Source organism: Helicoverpa armigera, chromosome 20 (assembly GCF_030705265.1).
Source record: "Helicoverpa armigera isolate CAAS_96S chromosome 20, ASM3070526v1, whole genome shotgun sequence".
NCBI lineage: Eukaryota > Metazoa > Arthropoda > Insecta > Lepidoptera > Noctuidae > Helicoverpa > Helicoverpa armigera.
The window spans coordinates 4,271,498-4,293,099 of record NC_087139.1 but is presented as its reverse complement, the minus strand read 5'-3'; the positions used below and the strand labels follow the sequence as shown (position 1 = coordinate 4,293,099).

The 21,602-nt window shown below is 36.7% G+C and overlaps 1 protein-coding gene across 1 annotated transcript; it reads right to left on the bottom strand.

Annotated features, from left to right (window-relative positions):
- Nucleotides 1-390: 390 nt before the first annotated feature.
- On the bottom strand, nucleotides 391-20,889 carry LOC110380432 (alpha-mannosidase 2). Its single transcript, XM_064039712.1, has 21 exons — nucleotides 20,634-20,889; nucleotides 20,223-20,356; nucleotides 18,752-19,033; nucleotides 17,865-18,012; nucleotides 14,877-15,051; nucleotides 14,211-14,512; nucleotides 13,698-13,783; nucleotides 13,139-13,239; nucleotides 12,617-12,794; nucleotides 11,921-12,105; nucleotides 11,304-11,477; nucleotides 10,215-10,479; nucleotides 9,690-9,862; nucleotides 8,979-9,197; nucleotides 8,457-8,634; nucleotides 7,594-7,752; nucleotides 6,290-6,442; nucleotides 5,794-5,916; nucleotides 5,174-5,365; nucleotides 2,998-3,108; nucleotides 391-2,698 (listed from the first exon to the last, which is right to left on the bottom strand). Exons 2-21 carry the CDS (start codon nucleotides 20,346-20,348, stop codon nucleotides 2,537-2,539), a joined length of 3,492 nt encoding a protein of 1,163 aa, XP_063895782.1. The 5' UTR covers nucleotides 20,349-20,356; nucleotides 20,634-20,889; the 3' UTR covers nucleotides 391-2,536.
- Nucleotides 20,890-21,602: the final 713 nt, after the last annotated feature.

Here is a 21,602-nt window from a genome sequence, read left to right as displayed (position 1 = left end):
CTTTGTACATGGACAGTATTTATGCAGTAGTTGTTATTTTATGTTTGTGATTGTAATGGCATAATATTGTTACAGGTTACTGCCAAATTAGTAAAAGGAAAGATTCTATACTTTTGAAGTTTTTTTTTATAAATGATTCCGTGCCAAACTAGTTCTAGAATCTGAACGTTGTGCACAAAGTATGGTATCTTTCCTTTTATTTATCAATGGTTACCATGTTAAGTTTTCAATAAATAAAATTTCGATGCAACTGTTGTTTTTTTAAACGCTGGGCAATCAAGATACATCTAACCCTGATGTCTCGAATGATATGAGATGATAAAGAATATTATAAACATACATACATACCAGATTTCGAGACAGTCTGTTAAAAATAAAACAACAAATTAATCCATTTCAACACAGTCTCCTATATTTACAACGATATTTTCAAATTACATTTAAATGCATGATAATCAGTATAATACAAATCTCACTAATATTTTACATAGATAAAACGTTCAAAGATAAAAGTACATGGAGTACGTATTTTTTAAATTAATTAAAATTGTGATTTTCTTACATATCTGAGTGGCTGAACACGTAAACGCCATTTTCCTTCAAAAAGGAAGTTCCATTTTTTAATTTGATACGCTAAATACGATTTGATTTTAGCACCGCATAAAATGATGTTTAAGTATTCGAGCCATTATTTGATTGGTTATTGAGATCTAAAATAATTTCATTACTTTGTATTGAGTTACATTAGACGGAATATAAAATTGCAACAAATATACGTCGCAGTGGACATTTTTTTAAATAAGTCAAAATTCGGCCTAGGAATACGCTTATAATATGAATTAAATTATAACTGCAATCATTTGTGCTTTAAAAAGAAAAACTAAACGATTATATATTCGTTTTTCGCTAAATAACGTCGACGGAACAATTTGTGAGTAGATACATCCCTAATTACACCATATTAATATGACATGTATAACAAATACATACATGGTGGATGAATATATGTTTATATGATAGTGAACTGTTAAGTATTCACGTGCGCTTATATACAAACCTTAACATTAGACAACTGGCTAATAGCGACCACTTAGTACATAGTTGTCACTCAACTTGGCAGTATTGTGTATACGATGGTAATAAACAGTGATTTTAGATATAAGAAACTACATAATTAACTTAGGATATCCTAAAATACATTCACAAATTCACAGCTGTTAAACAATTTCCTAGCCACTATCAATTGCACGCATTTTATTTAATTGTAAAGTTCTTGCGAGTGGCCCAACACACATCCAAAAAATGGTACATCATAATTCTAAGTTCTTGATCCTAAAATCAAAAATAGTGGAGGTTTTAAAACTACATAAACTTAAAAATAACGTATTTTTTTCTTCTTTAATATCATTTTGTGACATCCGATAAAATATAATATATTACACAAAAATATTTGCAATAAAAACAATGTCAGCTTATAAACTAAATAAATATTTCTTAGTTAGTGGTAAACATTTAAATCCACACAACCGTACGCAATATAAAATAAAATATCGACCCTTCTATACATAAAGGTACGTTTTTAATGCCAGCTGCCGACTGCAACTGCCGACCGCACATGCCTCGACTGAATTATATCGGCCGCAGCTGCACTGTTTCGCATGTATTTACATGAAACCGTTTTGGATTCATGTAAATGGCAGTAATTCGTGGCAGCACATGCAGTCGCCCTCAGACATCGACCGATTTCATGCAGTCGCTGCAAGTGCGGTCGACAGTTGCAGTGGACAACTCGCATTCAAAACGTACCTTAACATTCGTCTTTATATATTTACAGTTCATATTGTAATCTGGGGCAATTTTTGACGAACTGCATAATAAAAATTACATCATCATTTATCATTCACGGACAATAGTTAAACTCGCAACTAAGTTTACAAAAAAAAAAACGAATAAAACGATACCTTAGCGAATGCCACTATCATCATTGAGGGAAATTGTTAAATTCGTTTAAAATAGACGAGCACTGAGATTATTAATATGAGCATTTTTGTGCCAAATAACCATTGGGTTGATTTCAACCAAATATTAGATAGGTCGTCATTACATGACAACATTATACACAGTTTATTTAAAAATTACAATTACTTCTACATTTAATTATGAATAGTTAAACATTCAGTCAAAATGTTGTATTTCCAATCTCCTAAGAGGAATATGTTACGCTTTCATTAACTTTAATACATACGACAATAATGATTGAAAAACTTAGACCATTATTAATTGCATTTCGATACTACTTCTTGTCTTTTTATTTCTAAGTTTATTTGAGTAAAATAATGATTCATTTGAGTAGCTCAAAAACTATAGGTGATCATAGACATAATATGTAGTAACAAGAAAAAATCCTGTGTATGTTTTTATCTATTGAAGTTCAGTTACCTAATATTTGAGTACCTCTTAAACACTTACATATGTTATCAAGTGCGTTTAACAGACGAAATTCGAGTTTCTTCCTTCTCACAACTATTGTAGATAACTAGTATTTCTTATTAAGAGTCTGATTTATGAATACGGACCTCACTTCCATGGGACAGAGCGTGACCACGCCGCTCGGTAACGGGTTCCGTACGTTCACGAATGTTAGAGAACTATCGTATACGTTTTCTGCAGATACATCTACTAAATCCGATATTGGCAGCTGTAAAAAAGAAACCATTTTATAAAATAAAGCTATTTTACTTTTCTTATAAAAGTAAAAAAAACATGAAGAAAATTGAAATATTTTAAAAAATACCATAGCGGATGTTACATTTTTTTTGCAAAATAAAGCACAAATTGCTGTAACCCACGGTTTCACCCAGTCCCAGGAAAACTACACCCCGCAAACGGGTAAAAATTAGCCTACTTCCTTTCTCAGCTGTTTGACTATCGATCGGTGCATTTTGCGTACCTGCAAGACAGACAGACAAGGAATAATTATAGAATTCAAAGTATTACCTGTTCATCTCCCGATTGGTACCACTTGGAGATCTCTGGGCTGCCGTAGCAGTGCTCGAGGAACACTCGCTGTAGCGTCATACCCATGCCGTGCATCACGTCGTCTTTATTCTATTAACAAATATATATTTTTAATTTAGTTGAGTTGCTAAGTTGCTTTTTAACCGCGGGCTCAATTTTGATGATCGAGCAAGCGAAGGAATCTTAGAAGAAGTCTTAATAGAAGGAAGGAAAATTAGAATCCTGAGCGATAGCGAGGGAATCAAAAAAGCACAAGGTGAAAATATTTGCACGCGTAACTTTTCATTCTACCTCATCGAGGAAATTACTAAGATTAAGAACATGGCGCGCGCATGTTAAATTAAAAAGATCCTATAAAAATTTATTGTTTTAAAAACTCAGTTTAAAATGTAATGAGATTTAAAATCGATCTAAAAACAATAAAATAGAATAATTCCACCTCATCGAGGAAATTACTAAATGCAAAAAGAAGAAAATGGCGCGCGCATATGCCTATCAAATTAAAAAGAAGTACCTATTATAGTTCGGCCGTTCAGAGAATGCGTTCCTGACACCTATCAGTTAGTCAGGACTAGTGATGGGCACAACATAACACTGAGTTCGTTACCGTTCCCCCAAAATAAACCGCCGCATTATTTTAAGATTATTTTCGTTTTAAATTGGCGGAATCATTTAAAATTTATATTTTAGTTATTTAAGTGGAAACCAAAAAAAGGTAATATTCATATAATAAAATCGTTTTATTTATTCTTTGTTACAAAGTTACAATCTGTATTTCTATGCAATGAAGTAAGTACATTGAATTGAATGTGCGTACAGAATGTTAATCAGACTCCGATTCGCTTGAGGAGGTGGTGTCTTCATCATCATCTTCGCCTACGTGTATATTACGTGTATATTAGGTATTATCAATAACAGAATCAATCCTGATATCTCGGTCAAAATCTTCCAAAATCAGGTTTTTAGAGCTCTACCTCACTGGGACGCCATGGCGACGTCGCCAGCGGCACAGGTCTGGCTACTTCTGGCATCCAAATGTCGCCAAGTCGAGTGGCCATGGCGTCTCGACAGTCAATTGTTTACGTCGTCGCTCAAGAAATTGCAAGCTGACTGGCGACCACATTGGCGACTGTGTGAGGGAGGTGCGCTTTACCGTGTACATTATAGTGGCTACTGTGGCCACGTCGCCAAGTTGCCACGGTAGCCAGAAGCCACATAGGGAACTGTAGCTCGTGGCCACGCCTCCAATTTGGCGACGTTACCAAACCGTCGCCAAGTGAGTTAGGTTCCATACATTTCAATACTAACTGCTTGGATACGTAGCCGGCGACGTCGCCATTGGCGTCCTAATGAGGCAGGGCACTTAGTCTTAGCGCACGAAACGACAACAAATGACTATTTAGCGTCACAAAATGACGGCCCATGATGCCATTTGGGGTTACCATTTTCAACCTAAATATAAAAATGCTACTTTCTTTCGCGCGTTCAGTTTGATTATAGTTTTATTTTTATATTTCATAAAAGTTATCCTATAGTCCATTATTTTCAAATTCTTAAAAAGAAAAACAAAACGTATTATTTTATATTATAAGTAAAACTGTATAAGAACCATCAACCAGAACAGATTACGATACTTGCCTGTTATTTTTAGCACAGCACTACAAATATAAAGCGCTGACATAACCTTGTAATAGCGCAGTATAGATTTAGAAAAATATTGTTTACCAAGTTATTTGACACTCAATTTGGCACAAAATTACAACATTCATTGATTATTATTGATATAATAATGTTGTTTTAATGCTCAACAATTGTTAAAACGATAAACAACCAGCAAAAATATTTTTATCGTACTGCAACGCCATTACAAAGTTACGTCGTCAGTTCAATCGCGATGTGTCAGAAACGCATTCTCTGAGCGGCCGAACTATAGTTTGTTTATTTAAAGCCTCTTTTATAGACGGAAGACATACATTAAGGAGAGATTTTATCTATTCAAAATCAAAATCTATTCCTTATGGGGTTAAACTAGGGTTTAAATTCATAGTGTACATAAGGATATACATAGGGGAGTTCATAGTGTACATAAGGAAATACATAGGGCAGTTCATAGGTACCGGTTTTTATTGTACGTATGAATAAACAACGTGCTTACCTTAGCAGTGACATGCGAGTGGAAGGCCGCGAGCACGAGGTCGGCGTGGTTGGCGGTGGCGCGGGAGTAGGCCACGCGGCCGTCCTGCTTGCTGGTGTAGTGCATGGCTATGAGCGGCTGCAGCAGGTACTGCTGGGATACGTGAGCTCCTAGTGTCAGCTGTCCTGATGGGTGTTCTGATGGGGTTCGCTTCTGGAATTTAAAACAAAACTTGTAATCGAGAGTGGCTAGTTTAGGGAGTATGGAGTCAGACAAACTGCTCTTTACGGGGTAGCTCTTTCGAACAATCACGGTTTCGGTGGTGCGAAACAAATGAGACCACAAGTGGACAATCTTACAACGGGCTGTTGAGATCCGCAGCTTTTACACCGACCACGATGCTCGAACAAACGCACTATATGATTACTTCGATTCAACTTTACTTTGATATAATCGGAGAGCAATCTAGCACTCACCATGTCATTTTAAAGCTATATCATGTAATTTGAAACTTGTTACTACTTGTTTGTTATGTGCTTCTATGTTTGTTTTTAGTGTACAATAATGAATATTCTATCTATCTATTAATAACAAACGACTTTAATTCTCGTTCTTAATTTCTTACTTTTGCTTTGACTTACCTCACAAGTTTTCTTAGCGTTCTCAATAATAAGTTTGAATGTGTGTCTGGTCCTTATGTTGTCGAGGACACCCTGCACCAGTCCTCTGTTGTCATCTCGACTCAGTCTTCTGTCTTGCATAATCTGGACGAGAATATACACATTTTCATTCTAATTGCATTGAAAGTAACGTTTTTGACAGTTCAATAAAAGTATTGTTATGTATGTAGGCTCTACTGGGTTTTCAATAACACTTTAATTCATAGAAAACTTTGACACAACACAATCTAATAGTAGCGGGATAGTATTGTTACGTGCTTTTTTCATATCTCATTAAAGACCCCTGTTTGGTAATAAAAAAACATCCGAACTTGAACACCACAAGAATACGTTTTTTTTTATTGCTTCCTGTAACTGAAACACTTTTGCAAATCTGTTCAGAATGACCTCGACTAGACAAAAATTCAATCTTCTGTACATAATGTTAAGTTATCAGATTCAGATCAATATATCTTACCTCTATCTGACCAGACTGTAAGGCGGCCATTCCTAGCGGCGTTGAAGTAAGCACCGTGAATCTAAACTTGTCATCCTCTATATAGGCAGCGGCCGGCAGCGGGTAGAAGTTCGCTTGTAGTGGAATCTTCTCGAAGTAGCGACGCTTTATCATCTGTCGGGCAAGTAGAAATTAGTACATATTATGATTTGAGACTCAAGTTCACCGACAACATAAAGATAAGTTTTCTTAAAACATCTATTTCCTATGAATATTCACGTTAAAATTTTCGAAGTGAACAGTTGTTTTAAGAAAAATTGATGTTCAGTTATCGGTGAACATGTTTTTTTTTCTTTTCTCTTGGTGAAAAGTCGTCATATGACCCCTCCACTTTTTGGACAGGCTGAGAACTTCCTTCTTAAGCCTTTGAATACTAGTGAGTCCTACACACAATCCAGCAGCCCCGGTCTTACAGAACTTGGGCTTTAGTCAACGGTATATATCACAGAATAACCTCTGACCTGCATGCCATTAAGGTCTGTATAGAAGACGTCTCCATTCCTGACGGCGGTGCGCAGGCGCAGTGCTAGTTCCAGGTCATCCACCGCCGGGTCTATCAGTAACGTGTTGCTGATCTCCACTTCACTGTGTGGCAGTGAGGGGTTGTTGTGCACTGAGGTCTCATCATCACCCGAGCCTTTTCCCAACTTTATTGGAGTCGGCTTCCAGTCTAACCGCATTCAGCTGAGTACCAGAGCTTTACAAGGAGCGAATGCCTACCTGACCTCTTCAACCCAGTTACCCGGGCAACCCAATACCCCTTGGTTAGACTGGCGTCAGACATACTGACTTCTGACAACCCGTAGCGACTGCCAAGGGTGTTCAATGATAGCACTGAAATCTAGAGGAAATAATATTAAGTGTTACAACTGACCTGCATGCCATTAAGGTCTGTATAGAAGACGTCTCCATTCCTGACGGCGGTGCGCAGGCGCAGTGCTAGCTCCAGGTCATCCACCGCCGGGTCTATCAGTAACGTGTTGCTGATCTCTACTTCACTGTGCGGGAGTGAGGGGTTGTTGTGCACAGCCCAACTATGTCGGGGTCGGCTTTCAGTCTAACCGGATTCAGCTGAGTACCAGTGTTTTTACGGAGCGACTGCCTATCTGATCTCCTCAACCCAGTTACCCGGGCAACCCAATACCCCTTGGTTAGTCTGGCGACGGACTTGCTGGCTTCTGACTACCCGTAACGACTGCCAAGGATGTTCAATGACAGCACTGAGATCTAGAGGAAATAGTGAATAGCAAAGTATTACAACTGACCTGCATGCCATTAAGGTCTGTATAGAAGACGTCTCCGTTCCTGACGGCGGTGCGCAGGCGCAGTGCTAGCTCCAGGTCGTCCACTGCCGGGTCTATCAGTAACGTGTTACTGATCTCTACTTCACTGTGTGGCAGTGACGGATTGTTGTGGACTGAGATCTGAGGAGAAAATGGTTAAATAATACTTAATACTTTTACATATACTTTTTAAATAAAAGAAACAATAGGAACTATAGGTCACAGCTCAAAAACTTGAGATTGCATATTACAAATAAAAATATTCGGTTGCTTCATTTCTTATTATTTTAGACTTGCCTAAGCTTTACTTTCTTGTGGTCAATAAACTTATAAAAGAGTAGGGTTTAAACCTAAATATCAGTTCGTATTACTATTGATGCTCACAGCATTGTTCTGCCACATATTTGTTACAAAAAGTTACAGTTTACAAAAAAAACATATTTTTTCAGATTTCCCAAGCACGAAACAAGTACAGCTAATTGAGTAGGTACCTACCTATCACACTAACATTAAAAAGTCGAAAGTCCGTTTTGTACTTGTAGTAGTCAATAATTGTTTGTTGTAACCCCTATAAATAAAGCCACAACCAACTTTATGGTCATCTTCAAAAATAACGGATTATCGGCACGAACCTTGAGCTCTGACCTACATCTGCGCAAAAGTGATTTATTAGCAAAGAACCAATCCCGAGTGACGGCTTTGACGCGATGCACTGCGGGCCAATCACCGCTATAGCCCGTCCCCGCTCCTCACTTCATACCACAAAAGGGACCCAATAAATTACTTCTGCGCAGGTGAAGGTCAGAGCTCAAGATTCGTGTCCATAACTATACAAATGAACTCACAGCGAGCACAATATCGGCGGCTTTAGGCGAGTTGAGAGCTGCATACAGCGTGGCCTTGTATATGCCCTCCGTCACCACGATCTCGGGGAAGGCGTCGGGCTTGAAGTCCGTGGCGGGGCCGGACGGGATGAATAGGTAAGCCCCGCTGTTGTTGTCTTTGCCACGCTGGCTGTCATATCTGGGGAAATTTGTTGTAACTTTTAATAATGGAAAATGTATAAGGAACAAGAATATTATAACTATCATATATATACAGGAATGATTTTTATTCAGTGCAAAAACGTTGTCAACTTATAGTCAAATAAGTTTTATAGAGACGTATATTTTTATTTTGTTGTGTCTTAGTACAAAAAAGAATAGTAATTGATAGCGAAAGATGTTTATTTTGTTACCAATTGTATGGTCACAGTCATCATAGCAGGCACACAAACATCTTAGTGGAATTTTGTCAAAAGATACTTTGTTTGAATCACCAGACAATACACTCTTTCAACTCCTAAAACCTAGACAACAAAAACTTACTGCGCAAAATCCATATGAACCGGCACAGTGGTGCCCTCTGGTGACACGATAGCTTTAATCAGTCCATTCATGGTAGCCACCACTCTGGTACTGTTGCCAGCTTGTATGGTAATGTCTTCCATGAGACGGGCAGACGGCTGTTCTATGGGGAACATCTTCGGTAGGTCCACTGTCCAGTAGTCTGCGTTGTATACTCGGACGCGAGAGTAGGAGGTGTATCTGGGGGAGTAAAGGTGTTAGTGAAGTTAAGGGTAAGATAAAATCGTGTATCGTGACGTAATATCTGTGAACTACAGCTTGGTATCTGGGAACTACAGCTTGGAATCTGGCAACTACAGCTGGGTAAGTGGGAACAATAACTGGGTAACTGGTAACTACAGCTAGATATTTGGGAACAACAGTCAGGTAACTGGTAACAACACCTTGGTATCTGGTAACAATAACTGGGTAACTGGGAACTAGAGCTGGGTAACTGGGAACTAGGAACAACATGGGGTCTTCTTTTACCCTACTACTAATAAACAAAGTATACTTACTTATTAAGTCTAGTACTATCTCTTAGTGCCACAGTGTAGACAGTGAGAGCTAGCGGTTCCACGACGGCTGGGAAGGACAGTTGGTACTTGTTGGCTGCGAATGCAAGGCGCCGGTCGCCGGCCCCTACTGCCCATATCTCTTATAACATTCTACCAATAAACTAAGTATACTTACTTATTAAGCCTAGTACTGTCTCTAAGTGCCACAGTGTAGACGGTGAGAGCTAGCGGTTCCACGACGGCTGGGAAGGACAGTTGGTACTTGTTGGCAGCGAAGGCGAGGCGTCGGTCGCCGGCAACTACTGGTGATATTTGTGCCATCATCGGATTGCCTTCGGGGTCGAACACCTAGAGAAACAATGCGATTATGTTTCATGTATCTACACACCTTTATAAAGTTAAAAAGTTTGTTGCAAAGTTGCTATCTCTGGAACCATTACCAAATTTTTAAGGAGGTTTAAATAGCCTATACTTCAACAGGCTAAGTTAAATGCCTTACAAGCTTCCAACTTTTTTTTTCATGTTACGACTTTTAACAACCAAGTTGATTAATCAAAAAGGTCGAGGGCTGGCCCAAATCGTGTCTTTAGGTTTATTTTATTATCAAAACTATCTATTTTTCCACCCATCTCAATTCCCACATTTTTCCATTTTATATAAACAGAATCTATAGGTATTCCTTTTTCTTCACCCCACTCACCTCAACATGCGGCGACGAAACCAAAACAGTCATGATCTCATGCCGTTTAAAAGCCAGCGCATTATACAGCACAATCCTTCTCGAAGGTGATACCGCATCCAAAGCTATGGTGATCCTGGTCGGAATCTCGTCATGCGACCGCCAGATGTCGTCCACGTCGAAGTAAATGTCTTCTTGAGGCTGGTCCACTATTAGCGGCTGGTTGAGAAGGTAGTAAGCGGCTTGTTGGATTGCGGATTGGCTGTATTTTATTGCTGTTAGTAATCTGGGAAATAAGTAAAAATGGTTAGAATTTGAGTATTATACGTGTCCGTCATATAGTGTCTGGAATAACTCTGAAGGGTCTCAGACTTTTCTAGTTAACAAACATTCATTTTGCAACCTCTTTCTTTGTGGCATTTTCATATGGCAAGCAACTCATCGACGGGAGTCGAGTGGCCTTGAGACCAATGAGGGTTTTCTCTACTTTTTCTGCCACAGGGTGGCGCCACGTATGCGTCTGGTCCAAACAGCTGTCAAATAGTATGGAATTGTAGGGTCCGAACTTATTGTTTATTGAAATTCTGTTATATTGGAAGTGTTATTGATTTTATTAAGGACTACGGTCAGAATAAGGTTCCGAACTAAAAATTGAGCTTAGAAAGAGGGGTGCAAAAGTCACTGGTGCTAAGGAAAAGCTTGTTGAAAGGCAGATAACGCAATGTACTAGAATTTGTACACAATATGATTTAGTTTTTTACCTACTCAACCGCAATTGTAAAACATTAACGCACTGCTTTAATTATACAATATAGATCACTAAAATCGTTCACGGTTCATAGTAAAGATAAGCACTTTGACGGGTACCAGGACTGGACCTGACGCCTCGGTGCTGCCACCTCGTGGACGCCATTTTAGAAAACCCTCATTGTTGAAAAACATGAAGTTATCTCCTCAATAGACCCACATAAGCATAAAAAGTACCATACAACCTTCTTCAAGTTCTAAGCTACTTCCCCACCACTTTTTTTTTATTCAAAACTTTCTACACATTTTGTACGGTGGCGGACTTTCAGTGCTTTTTTTATCAGTACTTAAGTTCCTACTGACTTCTTAGCATAGTCCTCCCGCACATCGTCCCGCGAGGTGCCGGTGACGCCGTCGTGGTGCTGGAACAGAGCCAGCGCCCGCCGAGCCTGCTCCACGCGGTCTCGCAGCTGTAGCGACATTATGTTGGAAACTACTCCCGCCGAACAAGCTTGACCTGTTATTATTTCTGCTGCCCTGCAAATCGTGAGAAATGAGACATTAGCCACATCAAAATAGATTTAAACTTTTGAATGTACGTTTTGGGGGCTGTCATTTATTTTGATGTGCCAAAAGTATCGATTTATCAGCCTAATTTGATAGGCGCGGTATGCCACCAGTATATACAAGCAGGACTTATATGTGCCACCTCGATGGAAGGTCAGCACCTGAAATGTCGCCGGCGGGTCACAATACTAGGTCATTAACCTCAATGTCTGCAGTATCACGGCCTGCCAGTTTCAATACCTATTTTACTTAAATTGATAACATAGTGATGCAATTCGACTCAGTTAAGAAAACCACGATGTGGTTACGGGATTAAATCACCCCTGTGTATTGTATAGACTCTTTTGTCTACCGAAATGCAACATTCTTAATTTTGAACTATGTGGTAAATAAAATCAAATAGCCAATCTTACCTGACATAAGCCAGCAGCACTCTATCCATGTTCTTATAAAACGGCCTAGACGTGTAATACCCGCTCCAGTAATGCTGGTTCCTATCAGCGTAAGTGAAGAAATCGCCAGAAAGTACGGGGAAGTCGCTGGCTTTCACCTCCGCGTGAACCGCCTTGAAGTAGTCTTGGAGAGTGCCGAATTGTACCTGGAAGACGTTCGAAGTTTAATTTATTCAACACTTTTAATTTATTGGGGAAAGGCACACCCGTAGAGTATGTAATCCCTTTCGGCATACCAGGTCTTGATAAATGGTAGAGAGGGACATGTTTTACGGATGACCACTTGACTCTTGAGACTGCATGAAGGAGCTGTTACGACAAAGAGACATTCGATCGAAGGCAAAGTCAGGGCTACACTTTTGTTCACGTCTTTTCCGCTCGTTTTTTTCTTTTTCGTGAGGACATATTTCGAGTGACAAAAAACTTGTCGCCCGGTTTCACGTTCTTACTTTAAACCGCTGTTGTCAAAATTGTCGCACAGAGCGTGCGATTCGTTATGAACAATCGAACGGAAAATCAGCTAGTGTGAAAACGGTGTTACAGTCCATCTTGCTAAAACTGGAGTCATACGGTATCAAATGTTTTCAAAAAATGGGTTTAGCATAATTTTAAACTTCAGTAGAAAATAGCACATAAATAATCGTCAAAATGACCTACCTCAGCATTCCAAGCATCATTATTATTGATAAAATCGATGAGTATCTCATAGTTCTGGTACTGATTGTCCCACTCGTTGGACCGGTCGTATCGGAAGTCGTCCCCGAGAGGGAACATTACCACGTTACTTCTGTACAGCTGGGCCTTTTTACGCCATTGGTCCAGGATTGTTTGGGCCCTGAAAATTATTTTATGTTTATAATTTCACTGACTTATGTAAAATATTAAAATAATAATTTTGGTGAAATGACAAAAATCTAACAGTCGTCTTGACAATTGATTAACCAAATATAAAATAATCAATAACATACGAACTTTGTAATACTTAACACTGTTTATGTTTTTGTTACAATGTATAATAGGGAATGATAAATAGGGATTGTTTATAAATTAATTGGTTGATTGGCATAGATTTTGTATACAATTTCCTTATACTAGCATATTATTTGTAACTTTATATCAATAACGATTTTACCTTAAACACAATTCTATATAAACAAAAACAAATTGTCTCGTATTTACCTTTCTTGTACATTTTTCTCAGTGATCTTCCTTGGTGCTACACCCCACGGACATGTGACTCCGTTACCCGGCAGTCTTTTGAAGTCAAATTGACAACACACCTACAAACAAGACAGATTTTAATACAATATTACTGCATATTTACATGACTTTATTGCTATACTAATAAGGAGCATTTTTGAATGAAAATAAAGTACTGATGAATTAACTAAATAAAAGCAAATCAGACAACTCGGAATCTGATAGAAGTCTGACAGCCAGTCTTATTGGGTTGCCTGGGTAACTGGGTTGAGGAGGTCAAATAGGCAGTTGCTCCTTGTAAAAATCTGGTACTCAGCTGTCTCTGGTTAGACTGGAAGCCGACCCCAATATAGTTGGAAAAATGTTCGGGAGATGGGATTTAAATAGAAGCAGTAAATATGCATGCACAAATTTTTTGATTTGTATATTTAGACCCAAGTTACGCCAAGTTCTTCTCAAAACAACTGTTTACTTAAACACGTTTTGTTGATTGTGAACTTGGGCCCCAAGTGCTTATTATGATAAATAGTTAATTAACCTTAGGATTAGGTCCACAGGAATGAGGTACGTCGTAAGAATAGAAAGGCATCATATGTGTAAACATGTCCGTTTTACCGACACCGTCTGCAAAACAAAACCTATTGAATTATTGGGATTAGGAACAGGATTTTCAATAGAAGTGGAAATAAAGTATGTATGTATAAGCTGTGAAATGTCACAATTGCTATTGTATTTGGTTGGCAATAGGAAGAGAGAGGGGAAGCGTAAAAATAGGCCATGCTATTTAAAAACATAACATAAGTTTTAAACAACAATATTCTTCTTTAAATCCATTGCTGACTCTTTGTCAACAAGTTAAAAAGTGTAAGCAATACATTTAATGAAGCTTTAATTTTAACGGAGCTTTGTGCAACTGACGGTAAGGACATCTAAATTAGGGACTTTATTCTCTCGGCTCGCTCACTGCTCAAGCTCCTCAAATACATATCAGAAAAAACAACATAAAAATTGAAGATAACATTATTATTATTACATTAACAACAACACTTACCCCACAGTTGCCTCCACTTAAACTCCAACTGCTTATTAGAAGCTAATTCCTTCTTCACTCTATAATGTACCCTCTGTATTACCGAGTTCTCAAAGCCAGCTAACTTGAGCAAATACGGTTGGGTACTAGAGTGACCAAACGGGTCAATGGCCCAAGCATTCTTAGGTATATAGCCCATGTTATCTATAAGCCATTGATGACCAGTTGTCAGTTGACGAATGATGGAAAGCCAATGGGAGTTAGCCTCGTCGTTCATAACCCAACCGCCTGTCACTATTTCTATTTTGCCTGATTTTAGAAGGCTGGAAAGATAAAGAAATGTATATAACTTAAGTGTATATGTGTGAAGGGTGAGAACTGGTATTTTTCGAAAGAATTACGACACATATTTAGTAGGGTGTAGTCTCCGGATGCAATTAAACTTAACTTGTCATTAAAAAATGGGTAAGTTCTTGTTAAATTAACGGGTAATGTGACAGGGTTATATGATGTTTATAATGGCGGCAATAAGGCGCACATTGTAGGGTCCCCACTACCAGCAGTGTACAAACAACATATAAAATTCTAAGAATGATGCAAGCAGTCATTTATTACTGAATCAATTTCGCAAGAGAAACAAACAGTATTCTTTCTGTTGTATTAAGATCAATTCAATTGCATAAATACCTCAAGAACGCAGCCTTATCCTTTTCCGTAGCGTCACTATTCCACCAGAGCGACAGGAAGCTGATCTCGGCCCATATAAACTTCCTCCCGATGCCTTCCGATAGCTTCTCCACCATGTTGTTGAATATCGCGCGCGTTTGCGTCTTGTAGTAGTTCTCGAAAGTCTTTATCCAGCCTGCAATGTTTTGTCAACATTATGTGAAATAATCTCTGAATCATTAAAAGATTGACAGATTTTTTTTAACCGACTTTAAATATGGAGGTTCTCGGTTTCATCTGTTTGTATGTTTGTACGCGACACACGTTTAGCTGAACCGATTGTGATGCGGTTTTCAGCATAGTATTTTTCAAATGAGATCCGATATTGAAGTCAGTTTTATTTTTTGTAACGTCTTTTTTTGCCTGTATGGATCCCCTTTTTAAACAACCGCATATATTTTTACTTCGTTTAGTTTGCAGGAGGTGCTTGGAAGCCTGTAGCATGGAATGACTAAGTTTTTGTTCTAAGTGTGATATAATATTTATAGACAGGCAAAAAGAATTGGATAGATGTAAAAACATAAGTGGTACCTATTGTAAAAAGCTCGTTCATGGTCAGTCAATCGCAAATTTTATTTTAGTTTTAACTAAAATTTTCCTCAACCGAATTTACTTGATCTTTTCTTTAGATGAATTATTATTAAATAAACAATATTTACATAATATGTACTGTTCGTCACGCGATAATACATAAAATTTAATTATTCAGTATTTTACCTAATATCTGGATGCCTAATTTTGCTGTGCGAAACTACATGATAACAGACCACCTTATCTTGTACAGTGTAGTTCAAAATTAATGAAACAAACAAATATATTCCTATGCAAATTAACAAACTTGCAAATACTTATAGATGCCAATTTTTTTTTATTTTTAAATCCTAATATGGTTGTAAAAGCTAGCGAAACCAAACTGAAAATGATAAGTGTACATGGGCATTGAAACATTTCTCAATATTTATAACTCAGCCTGTAAGCATGTTTTTTTTTTTTAAGTCTAGTTTAATTTCCACAGAAAAAGTTTGATATCAATAGATAAACCGTCAAATTAACACATGTTCGGTACAAACACACCTGATGATCGTAAACTTAATTATCTTTATCGTATTACAAGAGGCAAGATAAGCGACGTCCTTCGGTTATCTGCGCGAATAATACAGCTGTAATTTATAATGCGTGAGAATGCGTGTCTGACCCTCAAATTCTGGTCGAATTTGGATATCATCTTAAGATATAACAAATTACATCCTCATCAAAATAAGGAAGTCCTTATCAAAATAAGAACTGTTACTAAGCCAAGAATATTATTAAACTTTAAGACAAAAATCAGGTTCTTAGATATCCTGCCGGGGCTTCGGAATGATTCGAAAGAATAGCCAAGGTCCTGGTACACAGAGGGCTACAGAAGGAACAAAGGTGGGTTTCAGTCAGTAGGAGTCTGACACTCCCTAGCACTACACCTATAGTGGGTGGGGTCACCCCTGATGATTTCCCACCTCAAAAAAAGAATTGAAGCAAGATATTGCAGTAGAAACTAAATTAAGATTGTATTAAGGAAGCACTATTCACCTCCCCACTCAGAGACATTTAATGATTACCTAAGCCATTCCTTAGTGAAGGATTTGTATGACATTCCGTCACTAAGGAGTAACTTAAGTAATCATTAAATGTCTCTGAGTCAGGTCAGTCTTCATCAGTTACTGAGTCACATCAAAATACATACACCACGTTACCACGCAGTATATTAAACCATTTATTTAGGTGATTTAGGTATCCAATAACGAATCTATATTACGATTGTAGTTGACCGTTCTAAACACGTAAGATTTATAGTCTCTGTGGCAGTGATGCGAAATCACGTTTGATTTAAACTTGGCTAATGTGGCGTAGCAACAAAAGGAAATAGATAAACAGCTCTTAAAATGACGAGCAATTTAATGAAAATGCACAGTTTTATTGCATAATCATTATGAAAGCTTCTTTTGGAGATTACGTACTTAGAGTAAAAATGGTCCTCTATTACTAAGATCCCGCGTTCATCAAATTGGCTATCTAGCGCTGTTTTATTTTTATTTTATTAGAATAGACAAGGAGGATTACATGAACAATAAGAATTAATGAAATATCAGGCAATTTACTCTGGTATTATTTGTATTATTGAAATTTTTACTATTCTAAAATTAATTCTTAGAAAAAAAAACAATTAATACTCTAACAGCATTTGCTTTATTGTATTGGACATATGAATGTCTGCATAGAGTGGTTCAATGTACGGTAGGTATATATTTAAGACGTCGTCAGAATTTTATATTTATTTTTTATTTAGCTCGGCGCTATGGGAAGCACTTCCCGTTTTATAGCTTGGTAATAAACCGTTAACGTTCTGAGTACTACTTATCATTAGGGACGCACAGATTTATGACAAAATCAAGTGATGATTCGCTACAGTCCCACGCTTTTAGTACTTACATTCAATCTATTTTGAGTCACAATGTTTTTTAGAAAGTGATTTTCGGTTCATGGACATTGAAAATGGACAGTGCCTTTCATGAAAACAGTCAGAGACAGGCACTGTTTTTATATCATTGCTTGCGTTTTCCTGAACTGTTATTTTAAGTTCCTGTATTTTTCCTTTCCCTAACCATAGGTACATAGTACATCTATGGTACATACTTCAAATTCCGAATAAAGAAATATTTTATATTCACTGAAATAAACATAATATTAATCCTTTATATATCGGGTGTGTCGTTCACAATCACATTAAATGAACGTCCTAACTTTATCTCTGCTTTACACATGATGTTGTAAATTATAAAAACGAAATATGACTTCTGTGGTTAAACCACTGAATGGTTTTGTTTTTTTTTTACAAATCGCCGTAAAGTATATGCGATAGAATTTAATGTGATTGTGAATGACACACCCTGTATATTAGTAGAATGTTACCTGGATCATTATGCGAATGTGGCACAATGAAAACTTTGAGCTTATTCTTCTGACTCCACTGGTCCTCTTGATAATCTATTTCCCAACCCTGCTTCCAGACACCGCCGTCCAGATCATCAAATAAGATTCTCTCATACATTGACAGCATCTATAAAAAATATTTACATAAAATTCAAGGCACCTTGATGAATAAAAATAACGCTTAATAGTATGGAACTAAAGTTGAATGATGAACCTCCTTTCTGGGAAGTCAGACTCAAAAAAAAAGTCGATTAAAAATCAATGTAGCAAGTTTTTGTACTATCTACAGTTCTACACCAACGTATTGTATGGTATAGAAGGATGTGCAAAACCAGCAGAAAATAAAAATGTGATCACACTTTAAATTGATATCCATATACTTTGCAGTCTCTAAACTTTTGTGAAAAATTGACTGTATTTGTATTTTTACGGCGACATACAAGTTGCACACGCTCACATGCTACATACAACATTTTCGATTTTATCTTTATAATTGCCTTATTAATACTACTGATTGGCTTAAGATAAAAAATAGCTACTGAATAAAGTACCTACTATTATCGGAATCAATTTCACTTTGACATTAATTTAAAATTAGATTAAATACAAGCATGAATTTTTAATTAGGCACATTTTTCATTCACGCAGCTCTTGCTAGAGTTACGATCAATGAATACCAAGTATATTACGTTCCTGCATCAATATGTTAGGTAATATAAGTTTGTCAATTTGAATGGCTAAATCATATTTTTTTTCTTCTAGCTTCAGTTGTCCAACTGCTGGGCAATATTCTCTCTCTATTAACTAGCACAAGTACAAAATAAGTGCTCTGTCTAGGGAATAGATAGTTCTAAATAAAACAGTACCTGTATATCTGTCTTGGGTACAGATAACTTCTGTATGGGACACGAAGACTCGTTGAATGGAACTCTCATCTTCGGTGGCTCATCTCCAACTGCCTTAACTTCTTTAATCTTCTGCGGTTCCCGGTACACAATCTCTTTGGGCCTCTTCTGAGGAGGATGGTACTCCTGAGACTGTTCCACCATCTGGTCCACGGCAGACTTAATTTCTCCGACAACTACATGGTGCTGGTTCAATTCGTTCTCTATATGACGCAGCTTGGATTCAAACGATGACCATTTTGTCTAAAATGAATGGATTTTACTTTATCAGGTACATGATGAGTGTAATTTTATTCTCAAAGCTTATTTATTATTTATTTAGTAGATGGAACTATGGAGAATTAATTGACCACATTTATTTACAGAGGGCATACTATAACATTAAAGAGTTTCTCGATGAAAAATATTAGATTTTATTTGCATGCCATGGCAAATGGCAAACATGTTTTTAAGCACATATTCAATTGTACCATCTTATATACATACACCTGCGAAGGTATTTTTGTATACATATGTTTATGGCAAATAAATTATTCTATTCTATTTGTTATTGCACCTGATACATAAATAACATTTTTCTTATTGATTTTAAAATAAACATTGCACATAACAAGATGAAACAATACCTTTAATAAATAGCTTGAGAATAAAATGGGCATAAAATTAAAATTTGGTAATACAAAACTTATAGGCCCTAATGATCTATACAAATATAATGAAGACGAAACATTTTTTTATAGTATCCTGAAGGCTCCGAAACTACTGAAGCGGTTTGACTTTTTTTTAATTGTTGGAAAACTAGACTCTTCCTGAGAAACATAGGCTATATTTTATCAAGGTATGGACAGTAATCCCACAGGATATCTGTGAAACCATGGGAAAACAGGCTAGTGTTTTATACATAAAAATCAAGGAAGTTGTTTTACATAAATAATGAAAATCATAAAATAAAAAATGATGTAAATTTGTAAAAGAACTTACTTGTGTAGGTTTGAAAAAAAGAGAACACTTTATTTTCAGAGTACCAACCAAATAATTATGAATTTTGAAGAATGCCAATTTTAAGTGGAAATAGGTAACTGTATAGTTTGTACAACGTTATTGCTTTGATAAGACTTGTTTACGTGTGGCAATTTTTTACATATTAAATTGTTCAATACCATGTTGTTCTTAACTCAACTATTGACAGGCTTAGAGTAGCTTGTTAAAGAATTATTAAAGAATATGACCTTTTGTGGGCCTAATAGTGATGTTGTGATACCAGAGATGATTTAAATAAAATAAAATGTTATAGATGACTCACAGACTTGCTGGTGAGTGTGCTGACCTATTCAAGAGTAAGAATCACACAATATAACATACAATAATATAGACATCATCATGCTCAATAAGATTAGAAAGTAACTTGTAACTAGTTGCAAAAAATACTTACATCAACATCGGGTGCTGGCTTTATGCTTGGCAATTTGAAACTCAAATCGGTCACCACATACAGTATAAAAATAAACGCAATTATGCATGTTGTCCAAAACACAGCTGATAATCTTCGGATCCTCATCTTTCTACCTAATAAATAAAAAAACAATGTAATCGGACGCAGCAACATGACGAGTTCTATAGTTATTACTAACAAAACTACATAATTTTGTTTTGATAACTAGAAGCGAACTTCAGATGATCGTTAAAAATCTTTACCAATAAGCTTGCAGTAAAATACAGTCAAAATACAAGACTGAACCGTAGTAGAAACACGTAAGGCGTCCACGACATTTGGTTTCCAAAAAGCCGGTAAACTATTAATTGTAATGTTCCTACAACATTGATAATAACAACAAATAATTACCTTGCTATCGCAGTTATAATTCTGGCTGTTTATACTGTTTTATGACACGAAAACATAATTCTTTCACCGCTTACAAAATATATGTCGCTTATTATGACGTTTAGTGCTAAATAATTGATAGATAACGACGGTGTTGACACTTAATTTACACATGTCATTATATGGTTTGCTATCGAATATGTGAAATCGATTTGTAAACAACTCAAAGCAAAAATAACCGCAGCTACTATCTACCTAAGCACATTGAAAAGTAATGAACGTTTATTAAACGAAAAGCACATACATTTTCTTTTGTGCTCTGGCCACACTTTCTCTGACATTTTATCCGCGTCAGACTCCTGTCAGACTGTCATATCATTTGTCATTGCTGCGCTGTCAATGTCGTTGCGGATATTCTCATTTTTCAAACAAACAGACGAAGTGAATAATTCAAATTCAGACACAAAACATTTTTGCGTGAAGTAAAAAAAACTATCGTAAATCAGTTATGAATGAAAGTATGAATTTAGTTTTGTATTTTAGGCTGGTCATGCAGATTATAGGGGAAGGCGCTTATTTGAATAAACAAGATTAAAGTAATAATTTCCCAAATACAATACCTACCTACTCCCAATTAGGGCATGCAATACCGGTTAACCGGTTTTGTTTTTACCGGTAAATCGCCTATTTTTACGAGTTTTAAATTACCGGTAAAAATAATATGAAACCGGTAATTTACCGGTTTTTACATTTTTCTGATAAAATATAGCAATTGTTCATTTAACGTCAAATCTTTGTTATGTAGCCTCAATATAATGTAATGTTGCATACATTACGTATTGTAAGTGTTAAAAATGCTGTTTTTTAGGAAAGTAAACTTGTGTGTGTGTCCTTAACTATCTCTAGGTTAGATACAAATCTTCTTTCTCATCTTAATTTATAAAATCTAAACAAATTGTATTCATTCGTTTATTTTGTTTATCCTCATAG